At 37.1% G+C, this 25201-nt stretch overlaps 1 protein-coding gene across 6 annotated transcripts in view; it reads left to right on the forward strand.

Annotated features, from left to right (window-relative positions):
* The window catches only part of YME1L1 (YME1 like 1 ATPase), a 31551-nt gene extending 9167 nt beyond the window's left edge, over positions 1–22384 (forward strand). For 2 of the 6 annotated variants that reach the window (XM_073334332.1, XM_073334328.1), the window contains exons 4-19: positions 2069–2167; positions 2946–3055; positions 4261–4411; positions 4503–4610; positions 5532–5614; positions 6632–6722; positions 8408–8560; positions 10864–10996; positions 12340–12402; positions 13003–13115; positions 13817–13972; positions 15210–15361; positions 17884–18010; positions 18114–18187; positions 18869–18955; positions 20525–22384. In XM_073334332.1, coding sequence (XP_073190433.1) covers positions 2069–2167; positions 2946–3055; positions 4261–4411; positions 4503–4610; positions 5532–5614; positions 6632–6722; positions 8408–8560; positions 10864–10996; positions 12340–12402; positions 13003–13115; positions 13817–13972; positions 15210–15361; positions 17884–18010; positions 18114–18187; positions 18869–18955; positions 20525–20668 — 1844 coding nt within the window. In that variant the 3' untranslated portion in view covers positions 20669–22384. Of the gene's footprint in view, positions 1–2068; positions 2168–2945; positions 3056–4260; positions 4412–4502; positions 4611–5531; positions 5615–6631; positions 6723–8407; positions 8561–10863; positions 10997–12339; positions 12403–13002; positions 13116–13816; positions 13973–15209; positions 15362–17859; positions 18011–18113; positions 18188–18868; positions 18956–20524 lie in introns of those variants that run through there. The other 4 variants (XM_073334333.1, XM_073334331.1, XM_073334330.1 and 1 more) reach the window with 3 other exon arrangements.
* Positions 22385–25201: the final 2817 nt, after the last annotated feature.

Raw genomic sequence — 25201 nt, forward strand, 5'->3', positions numbered from 1 at the left:
GCAGGGAGCTGAGAAGCCCAGTGTGGCGTCCCCATTTCCAGTAGGGGGTAGGGAGGAGCTGGGCTCCTGGCGGGGAGCTGTGTGCAGAGCTGAGAGCCCTGGCTCTCACCCCATCACATTGCCCCTCTTAAGTTGGTGGAAGCGCTCCAGGACATGCACCACTGACAGAAGGGCAGTGTGGACATGAACCACCACAGTTGCGGTGGCTGTAAGTTTATTTAACATAGGTCAACTTAAGTTTATAGTGTAGACGTGCCCTGGGTAGAGCTATTGGTGGGAGAGGAGCCCTGCCACAGGCTGAAGAGCTGCTAAAACTCCAGTGTAGGGGAAAGAAATCTTAGAATAGTAGAAACTGCTTCAGGACTGAAGCAAGCTCATTGTAACAGCTGAAAGCAGAGTATATTTTATTGTAGAAGTTCTGTTGAACAGCATGTCCTTATGTCACTGAAATAAACCACCAAGATTCAAGATGAAATATTTTACTATCTTATGTAGAAGTTTAGTTAGCTTTTTAGTGATTTATCCTTACTTATTTCTTAAACTTTAAGGCTAAGATTTGTAAAGTTGCCTAAGGGCTTTGGATACCAAAATTGAGAATTAGGTGGAATCAGCCTAAGTATTACAAAACTTTTCCTGAGTTTTAAGTGTAATTTCTTTACCAGAGTGTTTTTAATTTAGCTGTGTTAATGAAGTACTGCTGACAACGAGCTTTGAAAGTTCCACAATTGTAAACACTTATGCGGGATGCCAGCTCACACTGCTTTTCGCTGTTACTCTTGCATCTTATTACAACTTCATTTATATATGTGCTCATAATTAAAGATTGTATAGTAATACATACATACATACATACAAGGGTGCACAATTAAGGTTGTACATTTAACTCTAACTTTTGCATTTCCAGGCTTTTGAGCATTTAAAACGTTACCTTAATGTTTCATTAATATAAGCGTTTTTTGTATTTTAATATACCCTTCAGTTACATTTAAGAAGATGGCCCAGAATGATCCTTAGATTTAACCAATTTATATAAATATCTTCTTTGAACATGTGCTTACAAATATATATTTGGCTTCATGGTCCCCTGAATCATCATTTTGTGGACCATATCTGTGCCACCTTTGAAGCCTGCCTAATGGAGATGTTGAAATCAGTTTCTTAGCAGTACAATGCATTTCATTGACACTAAACCAGCGATACTCAGATCTCAGTGCTTCAGAAGTTAAATTAGCGTTCAGCGCTACCGCAAAGAGCCACAGTAGTGTGAATTCATTGTTTCATTTACTATATATTTTTTATGTATGTAAAATTCTCACAGCAAAATGACTGACCAAGTATTATTAACCTATAAAATAATATAGTAAAAGCATTCTGATTGGTTAATAATTAAATCACACATTGTTTTAAAATCATGTGTCGCAAAAAGCGGCAGAAAACACATTAAAGAGTCACTTGTGGCTTGTGAACCTCAGTCTGAGTAGCGCTATTTTGAACAATGGATATGTGACATGCTTGTGGTATGCTATCTATTCACAATAGGTAACATTTTTGAAATGGTATTTGCTGACGCATTTCCTGCTGTGTTGTCCCTTTTCCACTTCTTGTTGCCTCCATGCTATACTGCAACTATTAAATAAATCAAATATATCTTAGTGTCATCTTAAAATGTCTTAATGCTTTGTACATACCTTATTTTTAAATCCATTCATGAAATGAGTCTCAACACAGAAATCTTGTGAGAGTCCAGTTAACTGGGATTTTCCTGTGCAGTTGCAGGATCCCGAGTCTTAGCTGGAATATTTGTTTTCACCTGGAAGTTCTAATAAAAAGGATTCTAGCGTACTGAGAAAGTGTCCAAAATGAGGAAATTCAGTAATTCCCACTATATGTTGTTAGTAATGGTTTCTTTATTATTCTGTGCTGGAACTTCAAGTGACCAGATATAAATAAAGTAGACATTTGGATTCAACATAATTAAGAATAATTTAGTCTAAGTAAAAAGTCTAGTGTGAAATATCATGTACGTAAAATGGAAATCATGCTTATGTTGTTGAATCTTTTTTTCTAGGTTTCATGGATGTCTTTAGAACTTTACGCACCTCTTACTTATACAGACAGCATCCTAGTCCCCTCCAGCGTGTGTGTTCAGACCTTCAGCGCTGGCCAGGTATGAAGCAAGAAACTACCTCATGAGATCAGTTAATTTGTTTTTAACTTGCATCATGTTTTTTTTTTCCCCTGGGAAATTCTACTTAGTTTGAGTAAAGGGGGCATTCAGCAAATATTGGCAAACTTACTTGAATTTGGTACTTTACTTTTTAAAAAAGTCATCCTAAGGGCTTTCTATTCTTACGAGTTTTTGGGGTGTTAAATCAGAAGAGATCTTTAGAAACATGGTTTCTTGGTAAAGTCAATAAATATGACATCATTAATAGACCTTGCTTTAAGGTGTGAAATTCTTAAGTTATGTTATTGAAGAGGACCTATACCCCCTCATCTTTTAAGTCAAATAAGTAAATTCAATCTGACGTTAGTGCTAGTGAGCTTTAAGATGTAACTTGTGTCGCTCTCCTTTGGTTTTGTAGTAGGATTGCAGTTCATTTAATTAAATATGCTGAGGGATTCAGAACGATTTTAGTGTTAATTGGGGAACTTGGGTTGCAAGAGGCTTTTTGGAGTGAGTGTAGCCATTCAAAGGCTCAGATAAAACTTTAAGACTAATTGAAGTGACTAGTGATTTATTCTTGTCACCCAGCACCTTTAGTATAGTCGCTTATATATTTATTGCATAAATAATAAAAACAAAGAGAATCATTTGTAAGAGGCTTTGGAGAAATAAGACAGAGGAAGAACCTACAAATATGGTGTAACCTTGATTTTTTTGACAAATTCCTTCTCTGCTTAAAGAGGAAATATGATGTTAAAGGAAAGTGTTTTTGTTTAAGTTTTCATACAGTCTCGGGGTTTTAAGACTTTGAAATCAAGAGCAAGACGTCTGCAGTCGACATCTGAACGATTTCCAGAAACAGAAAATGTGTCCCCTTCATTTGTAAAGGCAAGTACAAAGAGCTACATTTTTGAGATCATGACTACTGTGAAGAAATTGAAGACTTAACTCATGACATTTCATTACTGAATAATCAGTAATGTTCTCACTTATTGAAAGGAAAATCTTCCTAGATCTTATAACTTGAATGAATTGAAAGGATTCCATTTCCCCCTCCTTAATCCTGCATCCAGGACTTGCTCTACTATTGCTGATATAAGGATCCCCAAATCTATTACATCTTGTAATGATGGCAGGTTGAAAACCTAAAAGAGTAAATGTTTAATTCCAAAATAAAATATTTTGCTTCTGACTTTATTTTTAAAATAAATTACAAAATAATCTTGGAGACCAGTGAAGCACTCCTAAATGTAGAAATTCAGTGAGTGGTTTCACTTATAAATGGTGCTTTTTTGTACTATAGCAGTTGTAACTTGGCTACTGCTTTAAGAATAGCTACTTTGGTGGCTGATGTCTTTTTAACGTTGTAGCATGCTTACCTGAACAGGATGCGTCTTCCTGAGTTAAAGCTAATTTGCGGAAATCTAATGCAGTAAACCCAGTGACCCAGATCTTGGAGTAGCCAGTAAATTTTGTTATTGGAATAGCTACTCTGTCACGGATGCCCTGTATAGTAGAACCTCAGATTTACAAACACCAGAGTTATGAACTGACCAGTCAACTGCACACCTCATTTGGAACCGGAAGTATGCAAGCAGGCAGCAGAGACACAAAAATGAAAACAAAAACAAAACCTCTCAAATACAGTATTGTGTTAAATGCAAACTACTAAAAAAAAAGGGGGGGGGAGTTTAAAAAAACAAGTGATTTGACAAGGTAAGGAACCTGTTTCTGTTCTTGTTTCAAGATGGTTAAAAGCAGTATTTTTCTTCTGCATAGTAAAGTTTCAAAGCTGTATTAAGTTAATGTTCAGTTGTAAACTTTTGAAAGAAGAGCCATAACATTTTTTGTTCCAAGTTACAAACATTTCAGAGTTACAAACAACCTCCATTCCCAAGGTGTTTGTAACTCTGAGGTTCTACTGTATAACGTTTTGTAAACTGAAAACAAATGAATATTGCTAATGTCTGACAGTTCCTCACTGAAAAACTTGCACGTCAGGAAGCCAATTCACTATCGTTTTTGCTCTGCATGAAAACTGGCTCTCTATCAAAATGAATACAAATTAATATTAGTGTGCAATGTATGTTTAGGGACTCCTTTTGAGAGACCGAGGATCTGATGTTGAAAGCTTAGACAAGTTAGTGAAAACAAAAAATGTACCTGAAGCTCATCAAGATGCATTTAAAACTGGTTTTGCTGAGGGCTTTTTGAAAGCACAGGCACTGACACAAAGAACAAATGGTAAGCTGCTTTACCGTAATACCATCACATTCTGTTTTTTGGTAAGTAGTTTATTTCTTCCTATTTAAAAAAATTTTTTTTTCTTTTACAGATTCGTTAAGACGAACACGTCTTTTTCTTCTTGTTTTGTTACTGCTTGGTATTTATGGCTTGTCAAAAACCCCATTTTTATCTGGTAAAGGCTCCTTTTCTGATACTGGTTTGTTAACTTTTCATTCCTTTAACCTTTCGCTTTACTCAGTTTCTTTGTGTTCAGGTTGAACACTAAGTAGAATGTGTATTGTACTTTGTATTGTGATTATTTAGTGTATTGTGATTGGTTTCAAAATACCAAAGGAATTTAAGCAATATTTATTGCTTTTGCATTCAGCACTTCAAAAGATAACTACAAATGTGTAAAGTAATTTTTTTTTCTTACTCTGATACTCTGTCAATTCTTGACAAAACTCTTGCAAATGAGAGTGGAGGGAGCCGAATAAGTAATGCGACCCAGAATTTAGGTCGATCTGTTCTCATTCAGGTCAGTAGTGAGAAAAAGACTTCTTGCCATTTGGTGGCTCTCATGTGATCTCGCCTAGCTTCTAGTGACCAGGTGCTTATGTTGCCAAAAGCGCCATCATAAATTTATGCTTGTTAGCTATTTCATCTGAATGGCCAAAGGCTGAATGTGTCAATATTGGACTACAGTTCCATATTTAGGGGTGATCCCTCTGGAACAGAGGTGAGATTCATTGTTGTGGCATTGTGGGGAAGTTTGTACAACTACCCATGTATATTTTTTGTGGAGACAGGACTTCTTCCTGAGCTGTGGAGGAATGATCTCTAAAATGAACCAAAAAGCAATTGGTTAATCTCTTTCATAACCACTGAATTCAGTTCATATAGCTATTAAATATATGTGGAAAAAATCTAAACCTTAATTGTTCTACAAAATGAAGCTATTAAAATATTTATTATAGCTGGACACTTGTGAATGGAAACATTGCTCTCAAAAAAAGATATGGATGGCATAACACAGGCAGATTAACTGTGCATATCCATTAAAAATATAATATATGTAGTCTTGGAATTAAATGGCATCTTGTATACTGAAACATCCCCCCTTCTGGTTTGCCTGCAGTACGCTTTCGGACAACATCTGGGCTTGATGCAGCAGTTGATCCTATTCAGATGAAAAATGTCACCTTTGAACATGTTAAAGGGGTAAGTTAAAAAATTAGCTTTGCGTGGATCGCTTGTTGCCAAACTGAGAACCTGATAAATTATGGGTTCTTGCAGGTATTTCCTAAAAGTGGTAGCCCATGGCTAAAAGTCTTGTTTTTATAGGACTGGCTATAGAATGATAGAATTAGGTCTGCACTGTGAATGAATCATAAACCTAGAAAAGCAAGGAAATGAAGACCAGCATTGCATTTCCAAATTGTTCTATAGTTAGTAGAGAGGCAACAAGGTTTTAGAGTCCAGGTAAGTAGCTGCCAACTGATTTTTGTTTTCTGTAGGCAATATGGGTTGAGGGGGAAGTCCGTGGTGTATGTTCTATCTTCCTGGTGCCTGGAATAGATTATTTCACAAACTAACGTTCTCAAACTGTAGTAGCCAAGCATAAGTATATTTTTGTTGCCACTGTGGTGAGTGACGTGTCTGCATCCACAAGCTTCAAGTATTACCAGATGTTGGGAATGAATGCTTAAGGACAGCACAGTCTCTACTAAGCCAGAATTACCACTGAAGAAGGCTACTCTAGGTGCTTAAAACGTCAGAAGGCATTTGTTTCTGATTCCCCTAATCTTCTTAATAGGGAACTATTTCAATGGCTAGTTATTTGCCTGCACTCTAAATTCCTGTTGAATCTCTACTGCAAAAATTTTTGATTTATCTGAAATAAATAGTTGTGATAGTCTCATTGGAGAAAACTTGGCCATTAACTTCAGTAATACTCCACTTTGTTATAGAATTTGGTTGTTTTTATTTTTTGTATCATGAGGACAATATAAAATATTATGCTTTCTTTTTGAAGCATTAAGGTCTACACTGCATTTAATGCATTTTCCTAGTCCATTGTTTTGTGTGAGCAGTTGCTGCAATCTGAACATATCTACTCATGTTCCTAGCACGGACTACTTCCACATTTTTTGTCCACAATTATTTGTAACTGTATCAAAATAGCTGCAATCTTTTATAACTACTTTGTCACATTTCCTGGCATATTTTAATGTGTAGGTGGAAGAAGCAAAGCAGGAATTACAGGAAGTTGTAGAATTCTTGAAAAATCCACAGAAATTTACTGTCCTGGGAGGTAAACTTCCAAAAGGTAAGAACGTTGTCTAATTTATATAATAAGATTTCTGAAATGTCACGTTGAAGCCTTGAATGTCTGAGTCAGTGTGAAGCAATGGATACAGCTACCAGAATGGTTGCAAACTCTTTGTTTAGAATATGACTAGATTCAGTCCTCACTGGGCTTTGCTGTCCATCATCATCCAGATATTAAGTTCTCAGCCATTTTGACTTTTCAAACTACACCAGTGTGTTACACAGCTACAGTGTAGCATATATCATCTATACGATGCCAAGAGTCCTACCTACCCCGTTGTGATATGAGAGGTAACTTAGGTTTTTTTAAGTAGTAAAAATTGGTATTGTGTATGGTAGATGTGTTTTATCTTTGTCACTTGTAACTCTATGTGAACAAAATTTTGATCGTATCAAAGGCACTTGTGCTCATTGAGCATTAAATCTGTGGTATGTTTATAGCTTAAAATCACCTGAGTTAATAAAAGAATCTTAATATGTTTAAAAAAGAAGCAGTATTTATGCTCTAACTTTAAAAGGGCTCAGCCACTTTTGCTGAAACTCCCCCAGAACTCTTGTGTTGTCTCAGCCCAAATGTGAGAAATGAGAATCTTGGGGAAAAAAATGGAAGGCTATGAGTTTAAAAAAAAAAAAAAAGTTTAAGAAATTAGTGGGCTAGAATGGAATGGTTCTTTCCATCCTAAAAGTTAGTCTGTTAGGAAATGGAACAGTTGTTGACAATGGCTTGCCTCTCCTTGTTGCCATGAACTGGTATAGAAAATGGTTTAGACTGGACACAATGGTTACCACCATTTCAGCAAGTATAACCTAATACTTGCTGGAACTTGTCTTGAGTTTGACCACCACCAAATCTCAGGGGTGTGAAATGGGCTTGCCACATCTGCGCTGCCACTTGAACTGTTTTCAGTAACAGGTTAGAAGCACTCATAACTGAAACCCATTTTCAACAATGGCTCAATCGTCTAATATACACTGGCCTTAAGTTATGGCATTTATGGCAGTTGTTTGCTCACTTACACAGGGGAAAAGGGAATTTGTACTCTGTTTATGTCAAATTATTTTCATCTGACATTTGAAATAAGGTTATAATTATGTTTTAAACGGTTTTGTTTTTCTCTTTAATTCATATAGACAGGCTTTAAATCTTCTATAAAATTTAAATGAGTCTCATTGACCCACCCTACTTTATAGAGATCATATTGTTGATCATATTCATAATTTAACAAGTCACAGGACCATGACTCAACCTACATAGTAGATTGTGTTTTTAAAGGGGAAAATTCTCAAGTGTAAGAAAGGGCAACACTGTTGAGCAAGTCTAACAGAACTCCAATTTTTCCTAAATATATTTATCAAAAAGTTGACATTGGTAGAATTTCAGTAATGATAGTATTGTATATTGTTGTATCTAGATTTCTGATTTTATTTGGCAGTATGCTTCTTTTTAAATTTTCAGATCTGCTGTTTCCATGCTTCAAATGTGGATCAAAGTATAAACAGATCAACTGTAAATCTTAAGTCCTGCTGTGCTGCAACCATGTTGAAATCTTGGTTGAGCAATATTTGAAATTAAATGTTAAGATATAATTGAAGCTAGTTGTAAGGTTTTTTTTAAAAGGCTTGGAAGGTATGAGAGAGCTACTGTATAACAGTTTGTTTATGATGGTATAAATCTTTCTTCAGGGATTTTGTTAGTTGGACCACCGGGTACAGGCAAGACCCTTCTTGCCCGAGCTGTGGCTGGTGAAGCTGATGTTCCATTCTACTACGCATCTGGGTCAGAGTTTGATGAGATGTTCGTTGGTGTTGGAGCCAGTCGTATCCGAAATCTGTTTAGTAAGTTAATTTTTCAGTTCAGTTGTTTTCTATTCCTTTAACACTTGAAGTTGGGTGTTTGCTGATGCTATTTAAACATGTCAGGAGTACATACGTTAATTGCATAAAGTCCTGGCTGCTGAAAAGTAGCAATGTCTCATGGCAAAACACACTTCCACTCTGGGCCAGTTTTCCATTTAAATGAATGAGACTAACTGGACTCATGAATGGCCATTAACTGCAGAAACCTACTATTTTTAACTGTCAGCATTAATTTTAAACTATTTCCAACACATGTAGAAATGTGTCTGGGTAAGTTATTTAATACCTCAGTCTTTCATAGACAAAGGGACACTGTTCACTTAAAATCATAATTCTGTCTGAAATATTATTTAGCTGCTGTTGTCACAAGGTCCCAACATTACTAAATGTAATGAGTAGGGTTTCGTGTCTGTCAAGGAAGTTAAGGGTTCTGTGATTTTCCGCGACTGGATTTAGTCAGGTATTTATAGTACAAGTCACGGGCCATGAATTTTTGTTTATTGCCCTTGACCTGTCCGTGACTTTTACTAAAAATACCCTGACTAAATCATAACCTTAGTAATGAGTAAGGAAGAACTTTTTTTTAGTTTTAATATAAATAAAACAAAATATAAACAAAATGTAACAAACAAGATGTCAGTCTTCAGCTTGACACTTTCCTTGTGTTGCCTGCCTTTATCCTTTGTCTGTTTTTTTTTCTTTCTAAAATGTAAGTGCATGTTGTAGGATATGTCTTCCTCAATGTGTGTACAGTGCTTAGCACATTGTGGATGCTACTGTGCTATAATAAATAATATTTTGACAAGACTGTGTGTGTAGCCAGTTTCATTCTTTCCACAGTATAGTAATTTTCTCCTTTTTGTAACTTTCACACAGCAAGCGGAAAAAAAACATTTTTTAAAAGTTGGGGGAAGTGGTAAAACTACAAACTGGTAGGCGACTTAGGCACAGGTGTAGTACCTGAAACTCACTTCTTTTACTTTAAACTTTGTCTCCTTAAAAAGTAAGTAAAATGTGTCTAGTGGAGGGAGCACTAGACTGGGGCTCAGGAAAGCTGGTTTCTTTTCCTGACTCTGTCACTGACCTGCAGAGTGACCTTGGGTGAGTCACTTCACCTCTGTGCCCCAGTTTCCAAGTCTGTACAACTGGGAGAATACCTCCCTCCCTTGTAAAGTGCTTTGAGATTTTTCGATGAAAAGTGCTGTGTAAGTTAGGTTTATTTATTAAACTGAGTAGATATCAAGTTGACTGTGTCCCTCTCAGTTCAAAATAGAATTGGGTTTAACTTTTATTTTTTTAATCCATTTAATATTGGATTAATCAGTTTAATTCGTCTTTAGTATATTTTTGTCTATCATGAGAGTAGGCTAATTTTGGGCCAAAACTGAAGTTGTGATAACGCAAGGTTTTATAAAATCTAAGTTTAATAGAATCGTTCCTCTGTGATGCTTACCTCGAAGATACTGAAAAGCAAGAATTGACTAAGGTGTGCCCTTTTTTCATCTCCATATGTCTGAAGAATTGGAGAAAATATTTTGTGATAGGAAATATATTGAGGGATTATTCACTTCTTCCTCTCCTCATCAAATTAAGGCCAATACAGTTGCTAACATCTCAATATCCCCTTTCTTATTCCAATCAATAGCCTCTGAGTGTGAGCTTTAAAGCACTATGAAAACTGGTATGGCCAAATACTGACTTTTTGCCTTGACACTTGTCCTTTTGCTCAAGTCACCTTCCCATATATGTAGATGCAAGTTTTCCTGAACAGATAGTATTTAGAAGGAAAATAAAGCCAACCTGTGATGCTTAGTATGTATGCACCCATTTGTGGTCTGAATGTTAGATTATTGGGGAGTTTTCTAAGGCCACGACTATCGCTTTTGAGCATTAATTAATACCTGTAATTCTTTGAAACTTTTGCTGTGAGATAGCTGATAAGGTACAATACAGTGGGTCAACTTAAAGTTCCTCAAATTTGGCAATGTCTTCTGTTTTAATGGGTCACAATTTTACATCTACTGACACTAAAAAACAGTTTTTGTGAGCATATGATCTAAAATATGAATTTCTTAATCTTTGGTGACTTTTTCCCAAATACGTTAGTTCATTGACTGAAATAAGTGCAATTCTGGTGACAGTTGGCAAAAAAATGGAGTCCTAAAATAGTGGAATAATAGACTAGAAATAATAGAATCCTAAAATAATAGGGAAAATTGGATTTAGTTTCAGTATGTGAAATACTTTGATTTCAAATGTTCTTAAAATATTTTCTTTGTTAGGGGAAGCAAAAGCAAATGCTCCTTGTGTTATATTTATTGATGAGTTGGATTCTGTGGGCGGGAAGAGAATTGAGTCTCCAATGCATCCTTACTCAAGACAGACCATCAATCAACTTCTTGCCGAAATGGACGGGTATGTATTTTTTTGTTCATTTGTAGTGAGCCAACCTTTGTCTATATTGATATTTTTCAAACACCTGAATGAGATATTCCCTCTCTTAAAGTTAAGGTTAAGAATCTCTTCAAAATTGAGATTTGATTAAAGATTATACAATTTAAATAATACCTAGAACCAATTTCATCACCACTTTATGCCAGCAAGAACAGTAGAGCCAGGGATTCTGGTGGCGGAAAGTATATGAGAGGGCCAGTTTGAAGTGGCAAAGCAGATGAATTGGCGAGGAGGGGAATGGGCTTGATGGAGGAGGTGCAAAAAAAAAAAGAGAGAGAAAAAGGCGGGAAAGATGAAGCGGGGGAATGAGAAATCTGAGTTGGAGCATTAGCTGGTTTAGTGCCTGTAGAGCTCCAGCAGGAATTAAAGCTACCAATGAAAGGGGAAGTAGTGATGGAAATGTTGCTTTCTCTTTGCAGGGTTGAATAATCCCTTCCCCTCTAGCCCCAGGGGCAATGGCTTAGTAAGTGCCAGAAGGGCTATGTGCACCAGCTTTGCTTAACTTTGTCTTTTTCCTCTGATTCAAGTAGATGCATTTGACAGGTGTTCTCACTGGGATACAGACCTTGAGAACTAGGAACAGTGTTTCAAGGGTTCCTTCATCTATCTTTATGTAATAGTGCAACTCAGGGTGTTGGACAAAAACGCACCTGATGTTTCACATCAACTCATTCAAGCCAGAAGCCTAACAAAGCTATTTTTGTTACTGATTAAGCCTAAATTACTTTAATTCTCAAAACAGAGGTTTGATTTTGGGGGGTGAAAAGTACCCCTTTTCCATTACTTAGACCAAACTTTAAGCTCCATTTTAGGAAATAAAGACACTTTGTCCCTGTTAATGATGATCTATCAATTGATTGCCTCCAGAGCTGTGTCTTCTGGAATGGATGGGCAGATAGAGGGGACCTGTAGACAATCATTGGGTTGATGTGGCTATGTTTGTATGCCAGAAGCTGGGAATGAGCGACAGGGGATGGATCACTTTGAGTACCTGTTCTGTTCATTCCCTCTGGGGCACCTGGCACTGGCCACTGTCGGAAGACAGGATACTGGGCTAGATCGACCTTTGGCCTGACCCAATAGGGCCATTCTGATGTTCTTTATGGCTCATACCTCGTTGGACTCCACACTCCGAAAGGCCAATTGACTGCAGCTGGCCCAGAGAAGAGCCAGGAGTAGTAAACTAGCTAAAAAGTGGGCAGTCCTTGTTTTTTTTTTGGTTTTTGTTTTTTTTTAAATAAAATTTCATAATGCTTAGGAATCTAACTTTGTAAACTAATATCCTTTAAAATCTTTTTTTGAAGCTTTAAGCCTAATGAAGGAGTTATTATTATTGGTGCAACAAACTTCCCTGAAGCATTAGATAAGTAAGTATGAAGTTTATGTACCAGTTTCACAAATGTGTATTAAATCTCCAATTGTATAGTGATGGGGGCTGTTTAAGTAACTAGATGCAGTTGTGATAATCTTCAGATTTTACAAATGATGTTGAGGTTACTTTTCTCTGGAAAGCTGTAGGGACTGGCCAATTTGTAACATTTAAGAGCCACTGATTTAGAGGAAATAGGTAATATTACCATGTTTTCTAGTAAGAATTGTAAAAATTTGCAAAGTGGTGGCTGGGTGCCCCATCTGCCATGATGCATTAACAACTTGGTAAAGAATCACCCCCTTAGCTGCATATACATTTTTCGTAGTAATTCTATACAAAAAAAATTACTGTACCTCCTGATGGCAGAAAGCAATTTCTATTAATCTAAAGTTAACCAGCAACAAACACCTACATCCGCTTTTTCCGCAGTGTACAGGTAAGTGGAGAGAGAGGTGTGTTCCTGGGAGAAAGTCTTCTCAAAATGTCTATTTTATTAAGAAAATTAGATGTGTTGCTGTAACACTCTGTCAGTAACATTGATATTCAAATGTTAAAGCATGTCTTATTTACTAAGTTTCTTTTTCCTTTCTCTTAGTGCTCTAATACGTCCTGGCCGCTTTGACATGCAAGTTACAGTTCCAAGGCCAGATGTGAAAGGTCGAACAGAAATTCTGAAATGGTACCTTAATAAAATAAAGTATGATCAATGTAAGTATCAATATTTAGTTGCATGGGGTGACATCTTTTGCCATCAGACTCTTGGTCCATCTAGCTCAGCGGTTCTCCACCCCAAAGTGGGTTGTGACCCCATTAAAATGGGGTCGCCAGGGCTAGCTTAGACTTGCTGGGGCCCAGTGCCAAAGGCAAAGCCCAAGCCTGAGGACTTCAGCCCTGGGTGGCAGGGCTCAGGTTACAGGCCCCCTGCCTGGGGCTGAAGCCCTTGGGCTTCGGCTTTGGCTCCCCGGCCTGGGGAGGTAGGGCTTTGGTTTTCCCCTGCCCTCCCCCGGGGTGGCGGGGCTTGGGAGGGCTCAGGCTTTGGTCCCCCCTTCTGGGATCATGAAGTAATTTTTGTTGTCAGAAAGGGTCGCGATGCAATGAAGCTTGAGAACCCCTGATCTGGTTCATTGTCATGTCAGCAATAGTGGCCTGAAACAGATGCCTCAGATGAAGGTGCAAGAAACCCTGCAATAGGCAGTTATGGGACAACCTGCCCCAAGCAAAGCTTCCTTCTAATCCGCAATGGTTAAAGGTGTGTCTAAATCCAGAGACATGAGATATTTACTATTGTAACCAGGCATTCTCATTCATATAAATGTCGAACCCCTTTTTGACATTGTTAGATAAACAGAAAAAAAATCTTTGCAAGAAAATAATAGGTGGTATCAATATCTATTCTTTTTTGCACACAGCTCTCGATCCAGAAATAATCGCCCGAGGTACAGTAGGATTTTCTGGAGCAGAGCTAGAAAATCTTGTGAATCAAGCTGCATTAAAGGCAGCTGTTGATGGGAAAGATATGGTAACCATGAAGGAACTGGAATTCTCAAAGGACAAAATTCTCATGGGTAGGCTTTTACATATGCAAGACTAACTATTTTTAAGATAGTGTGGTGATTTTGTATTTGAGTGTATTTATTGCATTTCGTTATCCGTTTCAACTACCTTCTTCTCAGTTAGACTGATGTTCTTAGGTTAGTGCCTACCAATTACAATGGTGGTACATTAGAAAGTCCTGAGATAGATGCTTTCAAATGCAAACCTAAATGATATTCTAATAATGTAATAGCCTCAAGTACAGTAATGTTATCTAGTTAGGTCAAAGCTTATAATAGTTACCATGGCAGGTTCAGATACTGACAGCAAACGCTCTGTATGGTAGTGTGCTACATTGGGAAACTTACTCTGGCCATTTAGGCTAATGGCTTTTAGATGCAATCATCTATCATTATATCCAACATGCTTGGGTGTTCAGAAGCGCTGAAGTTAGGAAGAAATTAACATGTTTTCAACCTACTGCAGTAATCTTTCACAAATTCAAATAGTGTACAAAAAATAAACAACGGCACTGTCTGTAACATACTCAGCCAGACTATACCATAGATACAGTTACGAGAATACTTGGATTGAGGTAAAGCATGCTGTTGTGACATGACTGAGGCTTTGGGGGAGGATGAGGAGTAAGGGGATGACCTGTATCTGTACACTTCTGCTGTTCACTTCAATTTTGGATAGGACCCATCTGGATCAGAGGGTTAACAGTATGTTAACCGCGGTTTAAAACAGATTTTCTGAGATTTGCTAATACTGCAAGCTTCTTGTAGCAAGGACTGTTTCAGTAAGGAGTATGCCGTCAGATTTAAAAATAAATGGGAGGCAAAGGATCAATTAAAGGAGATATGCTTCTTCCTTGTAAAGAAGGGAGGTAGATTATCAGAACCCTGGAGCAAGATTTGGTTTGAGTTGCATGTGGTGAGGTAAAACTTAGATGCCTGAGCCATATATATTATTCCAAAAACCTCTTCCGATCCTTTTATACTTGATGGACTGAAATTTTCAAATGCACTTGGAATTAGCCTCACATTACTCCCATTAAAGTCAAATTGACTTCAGTGAGAACGGGGTTTGACCAATACTGAGCCTTTTTGAAAATTCCTCCCAGTAACAAATCTAATGACAATAGTTTGATTCTTATTTCACTGTAGTCCTCAAATGTCGGTTGTGTGTATGTAAACATGTTTGAATGATAATTTCATGTGCTTTTATGCAGCTTTATTAATCTCTTCCTTTTCATATGTTTTTAAGGACCTGAACGTAGAAGTGTAGAAATTGACGATAAAAACAAAACAATCACAGCATATCATGAATCTGGACATGCTATAATTGCATATTATACCAAAGATGCAATGCCAATCAACAAAGCTACAATCATGCCCCGAGGACCAACACTTGGACATGTGAGGTTTTTTAAAAATAAGCCTAACATTTATACTATTTACCTTTTTGCACTTTCAAGGAATTTCCCAGCAACATTGTGACATAAAAGGCATGTCGTGATATTGCAAAACTACTGTAATAAACTAATGTATATATGATAGAAAAATAAGCTTTTTAAAGAGAATCTTCTGAATCTTTTTTCCACTTTGTTCCTTTTTCCTATAGCTGGGTTAGAGAGACAGACTTCTCTTTAGCTTCAAACCAGCTAGCCATCAATAATGGTTCAAACAGGCAAGGAGGGAATATTAAGTCTTGATATGATTCTGAACTAGTACTGGTCCTTTTCTCTTCTAGAACAGCCAGAAAATCCCAGAAAGCTTAAAAGCAGAGCTGCCTTTTATAGAAACTTCCTTGTATCAAGCCAATACTTCTCCAAAGATATTTTATCTAAAATATATTGCTAACTTCAATAATTTGCTCGCTCTTCTTTTAGGACAGACCTTGCCCCTTCAGCATTTCTGTCCTGTCCTTTGAAATCTGAGCTGGGTGTTATTTGAACAAAAAGGGACGTGTTCCATATTGTGTATATTTGTCTTTTAATATCCAGCCAAACTAGCGTAATACACTGATCCGGAAGCATGTGGACCAGTGTCCAAACAGGTACAGAACAAGATGGGATATTAGTTGGTGTGTGCTATAGATCACCAAATTAGTTTTAGGGAACAAGATGACCACTGCCGTATGCACCTATTTACAACATGTAAGGAAAAAAAGTTGAGACTGGGGGACTTCAGTTTGAGTGACATATACTGGAGGTCTCATGCTGTTGGTACTAAAACATCCTCAAGTGTTGCAGTCAACACTGAGGAATTCTATATTAAGGCAAGGTCTAACAGAGCAACTGACCACAGAACTAAAAATTAATGGGTGCTTGGGTATAAGTGATCATGACTTTGATCATGTTTATAATGTGCAAGCAGAATAAAGTCCAGACCAGTGATACATGTGCTTTAATAGGGCTAATTTGGGTTAGGAAATAATTTAAGCACACCTTACTAAATGCCCAGAAAGTCCCAATTGAAAAAGAAGACTGCACTAGTTAAAAGATCAACCTGGTTTAGAGGGGAAGTGGAGGCAGCTGTAAAAACAAACAAATTTAAAGAAAGGGGAAGTTGACAGTAATGAATATAACTCAGAAGTTAGGAATTGTAGAAATTGATAGGGGACACAAGGAGAAATCTATGGCCAGCACAGTAAAGGACAATGAGGAGTTTTTAAATATAATAGAAACAAATGAATCCTGACAATGGTATTGGTCCATTACTAGAGAGAGATGGTATTATCTATAATAATTAGAGCCCTACCAAATTCACAGTCCATTTTGGTCAATTTCATGGTGTTGATTTCAGATATTTAAATCTGAAATTTCAGTGTTGTAATTGTAGGGGTCTGGACCCAACACTTAAGGCAGCAGCGCAGAAGTAAGGGTGGCATGGTATGGTATTGCTACCCTTACTTCTGTGCTGCTGCTGGCGGGGCACTGCCTTCAGATTTGGGCGCCTGGCTAGCAGTCACCGCTCTCCAGCCACCCAGGTCTGAAGGAATGCAGAAGTAAAGGTGGAAATACTGCGGACCCTTCTCCCCCCCCCCCCCCCCCCCGACCCTCTGTTGGGTCAGGACCCCCAGTTTGAGAAACACTGGTTTCTCCTGTGAAATCTGTATAGAATAGGGCAGTGGTTCTCAAACTTCATTGGACCATGACCCCCTTCTGACAACAAAAATTACTAATAAATCAAGATTGAATGTTTTTTAAAAAGGGATGTTGTAGGAATACGAGAATTATTTTGGAAGTTTAAGGCCTGTGTTGTACAGGAGGTCAGACTAGATGATCACAATGGTTCCTTCTGGCCTTGGAATCTATGAATCTATATCCCTCAGACAAGTTGACCTGTGCTCAGCACACATTTAGGAAATAGTGGGGTTACTAGTCATTTTGTAGTTCCCTGATCTTGGTTCTTAGGTATATCAACCTGTAGGTTGCTTAGGGCTTCTGATTTTACATTTTACCAATAAAACACCTCTGATTTTTAAAAAAAAAAAAAAAAAGAAAAAGAAATTGGTATTTATCCAATAAACACTGAAAATAGTTACATGTATCTTAGGCCTTGTCTACACAGAGCAGTAATGTGGACTACGGGGGGTGTGATTTTTAAAGCAAACTAATGTGTTGATCTTTAATAGGTCCGTGGAGACCCTGCTGGTGTGCACTAAAAGTTCCCTAGTGTGCTTTAACATAGTGCAATTTGAAACAGGACTACATTAAAGTGTACTAAGGAATGTTACAAAGAGATTGCTCATTACAGTATATACTAATGAACCCTGAAAACCCCTGATTTTTAGACATCTATATAAAACTCGAAAATTGCTTAAAAAAACGCCCCTGAAAAATGAAATTAATAAATCCAGAAAAAAACACAAGCCCTAACACTGCTCTGTTTTATGCTCTATTTTATTTTAGTCTGACCAGTTCTACATTTTATAGGTATCTTTGCTACCAGAAAACGACAGGTGGAGTGAAACTAGATCCCAGCTGCTTGCACAAATGGATGTTAGTATGGGAGGGAGAGTAGCAGAAGAACTCGTATTTGGAAGTGATCACATCACAACAGGTCAGTTGATATCTGTGGCTAAAGAATCTTCTGTCAATGGATATTAAGTTTATGTAACTTTGGTTTAGCTGACTCTAACTTAAATTTTGTTTTTAATATCTAGGTGCTTCCAGTGACTTTGACAATGCTACTAAAATAGCAAAGCTGATGGTGACTAGGTTTGGAATGAGTGAGAAGGTAAGATCATATTAATTCAATCTTAGTCATACCGAGTCATAGCTATTGCTCTGATTCTGTACCTTTTATGTGCACACAGCTATGAAAGATCAAGCTATATAGAGATCAAGAAATTCTGTTGACATAGTAACTAGTGATTTGGCTAATTTGAAATGCAGGCTTTGTCTTTTGACCTTTATACAGTGAGTTTTCTTTTTGAGTTCTGTACACTTGATGTATCAACTTATACGCTTGCATTAAACAAACAAATTTCTGCTTATGCATGCTCACAAGATTTTTTTTTTTTTTGGTAGCAAAATAAATGTTCTAAAACATAATGTAATCTTAAGGATTCATTCCTTGGAAGAAAATCTCAGCTGAGGTTTGGAAAGGGGGTGGAGAGAACTAAGAGTTTTTTGCAGACTTTTAAAGAGACAGCATTATATAGGCTAGCCTTAAAGGGAGCTTTGTTTTGATTGTGTGGAAATACAATCCTGAAGTGAGGTTATAGCTCATTTTGGCTTGTGACTTTTTGTGGGATTTATTAATATGGATGTATATATTACCTTATCTAGCAATTTTGTTTGCTTATCTATATGGTAGATAGGCGGGTGGGTGATGCTATTTATACAAAAATAGCAATAGCATCAGTGTTTTATTGAAATGGAGGATTTTTCTTGTCTTGCTATTCTCTTTCTTTAGCTTGGTGTCATGACGTACACAGATACAGGGAAGCTCAGTCCTGAAACCCAGTCGGCAATTGAACAGGAAATAAGAACACTTTTAAGGGTAAGATTTGTTTCCTGCAATTACTTATCTCATTTAAGAGGTGAGTTGAACAAAGATAATGAATGACTGATTATATTGGTTTCTTTGCAATATACAATATAGTGTCTGACCTTGTGGATGGAAACATTCTTAAAGGTGCAGCTAAGTCAAATTTGAATAAAAACGCACAGTCTCTTCATATTGAATTCCTTTGAGGAGTTGTTAGTAGCTTTGCATTTGGTTTATGTTTAAGCAGTATGGCATAGGCTGGGTTGGTTTAGTTATCCAGGCACACCTGATGCATTCCATGTTAACACATGGTGCTTTGCTTTAACTGTTTCAGAGTAACAGCTGTGTTAGTCTGTATTCCCCAAAAGAAAAGGAGTACTTGTGGCACCTTAGAGACTAACCAATTTATTTGAGCATAAGCTTTCGTGAGCTACAGCTCACTTCATGCATCCGATGAATGGTATGTTGGTCTCTAAGGTGCCACAAGTACTCCTTTTCTTTTTGCTTTAACTGTGTAATTTCCAATGAATTAATGTGGGAGTTTCACTAAATACCTTCCAGTCACCTATTTTAGAACAGGGGGTGATTTTGTGTTACTTTCACACTGTTTTGTATCTTTCCCTCAAGTAATTGAACATAATTCTTTGTCATTCTGCGAATTCCAGATCAGAGTTCCAATTTAGGGTATCTACTACCGTTTTTTCAAATTTTTACTTCCTGGTTAGCGTTTTGAGGGATGGTTGGTGGTTTATTTATATACAATATAATTTATTATTCTAACTCTTAATAGTGCTGATATATTTGAGATTCAGATTTATTATGTTTAATTTAAAATGGTGTATTGGAATTTTCAGATTATTCAGATATTTATAGCATTGTGATTAGTGTTGCTATATCTTTCTAATCCTCTATTTTCAATGGATCATAACTTAAATATTTTGGGAGGTAATTAAAAAAAATTGTCTGAAAGTGAATTGATAAAAGGTACTTTTTAATTTAAAAATAACCAAAAAAACTTCAGATTGTACACGCTTTGGAGCCTGGGCACATTTTGAGAGAGACAGCAACATCTGAAGCTGTGTAATATGAGTATTTTTAAATGTTATTAAGCCCTTTTATTGTGTTCTGATAACTCACAGTGTTTGATTTTAAAACTTGACATGTTCAATAGTAATCTTTGAGGAATCTTATACTGATTTGTCAGTCATTTGGTTTCCAGATTTACTAAAAAAAAGAAAAAAAAAATTAAGTAGCACAAAGCAGGTCTGCAGGATTGCTTCCTCAATCCACACATAGATCCTGATCCTGCAAAGACTTAAATGTGGGTGTAAAGTTACACACATGAGGAGAGCCACTGAAGTCTGTGGGACTCTAATCCTAAGCATAAAATGCTTCAAGTGCTTAAGTCTTTGAAAGATCAAAGCTATACTTAAGAGTGAACTGAAAGGACATCTCTCACGGGTGCTGAGAGTGGTTTATATTGAATCTAATGAGGAAAACCATTTTAAAAAATGTACTTGTATCATTTTCTTAAATTTTCTGTTCTGAATTTTTAAAAAAAGTTTTACCTTTTTACTTTAGGACTCATATGAGCGAGCAAAGAACATCTTGAAGACCCATGCAAAAGAACACAAGAATTTAGCAGAAGCTTTATTGACGTATGAGACTTTGGATGCCAAAGAAATCCAGATAGTTGTAGAGGGGAAAAAACTAGAAGTGAGATAACAACTTCCTTTATGGAGTCTAACTGATAATTTGAAGAATGTACGTCTAGCAATGCAGTTGTCTCCGAATGCAACATAGCTTTTTTTCTTCCTGATGTTTGCATCGTATTAATAACATTTCTTAGCATTATGCATTGTCTCGAGCTTTTGTTACAATTATCTAATTTTTGTCTTTGTTCAGAATGAGAAACAAGGTATAAAGTAAGTTCCCCCAGGAAAAAGAAATCAGAAATATAAAATCTCAGGATTGAATCCACCTTGTTTGGAGACCTCAGCCAAATGTTGAAATGGGAAGAAAAGAAAAGTGAATGCTCTAGTATGTTCAAGCATATTTTCCTTGGTTATGCTGCTATATGTGGGCTTGAAGTGGTACCATCTTAATATGTACAGTATAAAGTTTTGTAGAAAGTGAGCCCTTAAGTGCTAAAGTTACAGAACAGTAATGATTTTATGTTTACCAATAAAGTACAGTTTTAAAAAAACACTGTTTCTGCTCCAGAAATGCAACAAACACAACTGTTAAATGAGTGGATACACAGTGCATCCCCAATACACGGAAATACAGGGCTCCCAAAACAGATGAACTGTTGCTAATTTCACTTCTATTGCTCTTAAAAGATAAAATGTACGCATATGATTCAAAATTTTCAACACGATATGTGGGCAATAATGGGATACACCTATTTAAAACTCTTTGGACCACGCTGTAAAAAGTAGTGTTCATGCTGACAAAACTGTGCCAGGGATGGGAAATGCTGCGCTGTCACACCTAATGTGCTCCTGACAAGGTTATCTCTCAAACTTTATAAAGGCAATATATGGATGTAATTTGATAGCCATGCTTTTATACTGCTGGACATACTATTGAATTGGTTTTTACTAATATTGTGTACGGGCTTTTTGATAAACCTGTGAAAGATTTCTTCCAAGAGGAGACAAGTATTACTCAACAAAAAAGGGTACTTCAGAAGCAAGTGGCTTGTTGTTTTAAAAAACATTCCCTGTTACCTGTTCCATAAAAATGTCTTTTTTTGCTTGAAATTCTACAACTTTTAATCCATATAAATACTCAGACATTCTAGAGCCAGAAGAAAGTCTAAAAGAAAACATTGGCAACTAGGTTATAGTCAAGCAAAAACTATTGCTAGTAGCATTATATATGCATCTTGCTGCGGCCAGGTCCAAGGAATAATTTTTAGGAAAACTAACACTTACCGATTAGAAGCATCTCTCTGTACAATTATAGAAAATATTAGACACTATACGCTTTTTCTGTCCTAGAGAGAAGGCTTTTAGAAAATTAACATTTAAGGTTAAATAGTGAAAAAATAGTGCCAATAAATGTGGAAAAAATTGAAATAAGTTGGTAATTAAATTTAGAATTAGCATTAACACAGGATTTTGTTGTAAGTATAACATTGGGCTAGCTCAATTTTTTTTATTGGTAGAGAATGCATTTTCCTTTCCTTTCAAAACTATTGCTGCAATACCTCTGTTTTTTCCTATTTACTATGTTGTTTTCATTCAGTCAGCTTAGTACCATGACATCCCTAGTACAGTATGGAAGAACCTCAAGACATTTGCTCTAAAACAGTATACCAAGCTGCTTGGCTGATTGGTTACAGATGTATATGTATTTTAGGAATATGCATTCAGGAACATGCAAATATGACATGCTTGGCATCTGTTTTTGGAATAATAAAGGTTCATTTTAGTATGCTCTTTGCTTTTTCATTTTTCTTTCACTGTATATTGATATAAAGTGGAATACTAGTTTCCCTCTTATGTAAATTGAGGTGTATAAACCATGCTTAAATTTGTAAATAAATTCAACTGTTATGGCAAACTTGTAATTTCTTCAGTTCGACCACAAGGAAGTTTTTTTTCTGAAACACTCAAACTTTATTTCCTAAAATTGTAACTTTTAGTAATTAGTTGACTTAATAGAGGGACAGTTCTTTTTTTGTCTGGTAAATAATATTAATAGTTTATTTAAACTAAACAAAAAGAAAAACTTGCCACTCTTGAAGTCAACAAATTTATTTTGTTGGTTTATATAACCAAAAGTTAACTATATTTTTTTTAATTGTCCCTATTTTAAATCCTTCATGTGCTACTCCATTTGCTCACAAGAGGAAATCACTAGAGGAAAGCGGTCATTTTAAAATTGAGGGTCGCTCTGTCTTCCTTTTAACACTGTAAGCGGTCTGAGATTCTCAACGGTTTCCTGTTTTTTCATTTGTAACAGCTGGATCTCTATGTATGTATGTGATAGTTGTAAGCTTTGTCTCAGAAACTTGGTTCCTGGGGGGAAAAAAATTGGTCTGTCCATGTACTGATGGATCTCGGAGAAACCTGGGTAAAGCTGTTTCACACTGTATTTGTGATTGTTAGAGGTGGGCTGGAAAAATCAGAGTATTGAAAACGCTTAATGATAATAGCTCGAATTACAACTGATGTTTGAATGTGACTTTTCCCACCATGCCTCTAACAGTCACATTCAAGCATCAGTTGTAATTAGTGACATTATCAGGAAAGGCTTTTCAGTACTGTGGTACCAGGTTCTATGGAAATACCTGAGACTGAGCTTTACAACTCAGTTGTGTGATTTTATTTTTTTAATCACTAGGTAGAAATTTGGAAAGGGGTGTGTATGTGTGTGAAATCTTAAAAACCTATTTAAGAAATGCATTTCACGTGATGCAACATGTTTGCCAGTTTTGTAGACATGCAATGGTCTTAGGTTCATAACCAATATAACAATTTTGCTGTCTTACAGTTTGATAAAATAGCAAAATTACTGAGATTTTTATAAGTAGCTTGTGCACTTGGCATAAGTGTGACATTTGCTGTTCTGGATCTGTGATTATAAAGCAATGATTAACTCCGTATCAGACGAATACATTTCACTGACTTGAGAGGAGGTTTGGGTAGTAAACTGGAGCTATAAGCCATGAAATCTCTCCCCTATCTTTCACTTTTACTCTCTTCTTCTTTAAGACTTGTGATGGTTATCAAACCTCCAGCCAAGGAACGCTGGACAGTACTTCAGTGGAATTAATTACTACTGCTCCAAGAATGACTGTATGGTTGCTTCATTATTTCACTAAACAGACATCACTCCTCTTCCTTTGCTAGAAGCTAGGTGTATTACTGTAATGCCATCATCCTCTGGCTCTGTTGGCTTGAAAGTGGTCACATTTTTCACCTTTTATTCTCAAATGGCTCTGTTTGGTGACACAAGGTCTAGGACAGAAGGTGACCTTGGTAAAAGGCAGTGACCATGTCCCACCCATCTCGTAATTTCTTGCACAACAGCCACTCAGAGGTTTTGCTGCCCCTAATATTTAATCGTGCTTGGCATGTCTCTCCTGTTTTATAGTTACGCCTGCCCTATGCATTTTGTTCTTTATAGCCTGTCTGGAGTCGTGATTTAAGAATAGTATATAAATCATACGGGTCTCACAGCATGTCAGTGTAACAATATCACAATATTTCCCTTTGTATGTTGCTGTATTTCCCTTTTTAAAGTTGTATGTTCCAACCGCTGCTCCGGTGCCTGTTTTGCCCTTCCACCATGTTGGATGAAAAGAGCTGACAAGGCTAAAGTAGATCAGTACTGTGACTGTGGTGGTGTTAGGTTTCAATGATGCAGCATGTGCAGCTCACCCTACTATGCAGGTTACTATGGGCGCTGACTTTGCATCAAGGAGCAGATTTTGAAATTCTGCAACTTATCTTCAAAGCCTATCTCGGGGCTGTACTATTCCATGGGTTGTGCCTCACTTAAAGAGCAATCTGTGTCACGGAGCTGCGTTCTTCAGGAGCAAGTGAGCCATCAGCTACAGGGTGAGACTTGTAGGTGAAGGAGATTCAATGTTCACAGCATTCCATTGCAATGGAAGTCCAAGACCCATCTTTTCACCAACTTTCTCAACTTCCCAGACAGCTGCAGCGGGCGAGCAAACAAAGCTGTAAACGGGCATTTCAGGGGGAGTTTGTATTGTGGTGCTTGTTTGGGGTTTGTTTTTGCGGTGGGTGGTGGTGTTTTGGTGTGGTTTGTGTTTCCCAGATTAACAGGATCTAGGTGGGAAGGCTATGACCGATACAGAGGCAGCAGTGGGAGTGACTCGTAGTGGAAGACACAGTGAAGATGACTGGATGTGGAAGCTGTGATATGGTACGTGATCCTGGAGGGAGTACCTGGTAAGAGTTTTGTCTGCATGAAAGGCCGTCTGACAGAGCTGATGGAGGAAAAGATCCGAGGTTGGAGATGCAGGTGGAAAGTCTGGTTGAGTTTAGAAAGGGGTTCGAGCAGATTATGGAGCAAAGGCATGAGGTATCTGAAGGGAAAAGCTCAGACTTGCAGATGGAAGCAGGACTGAGGAATTCTGAGGGGAGACTGGGTGAGGAAAGTGGTCAGTGGAAGCATGTGACTAAAAGAACCAGGCAGAGGAAAAGATGGGCTAGTGAAGGAGAAATAGAGCTCAAGAACAGGTTTGCAGAGTTGGAAAATGAAGAAGGGGCTCAGCAG

This window comes from Lepidochelys kempii, chromosome 2, assembly GCF_965140265.1.
Source record: "Lepidochelys kempii isolate rLepKem1 chromosome 2, rLepKem1.hap2, whole genome shotgun sequence".
Classification (NCBI taxonomy): Eukaryota; Metazoa; Chordata; order Testudines; family Cheloniidae; genus Lepidochelys; species Lepidochelys kempii.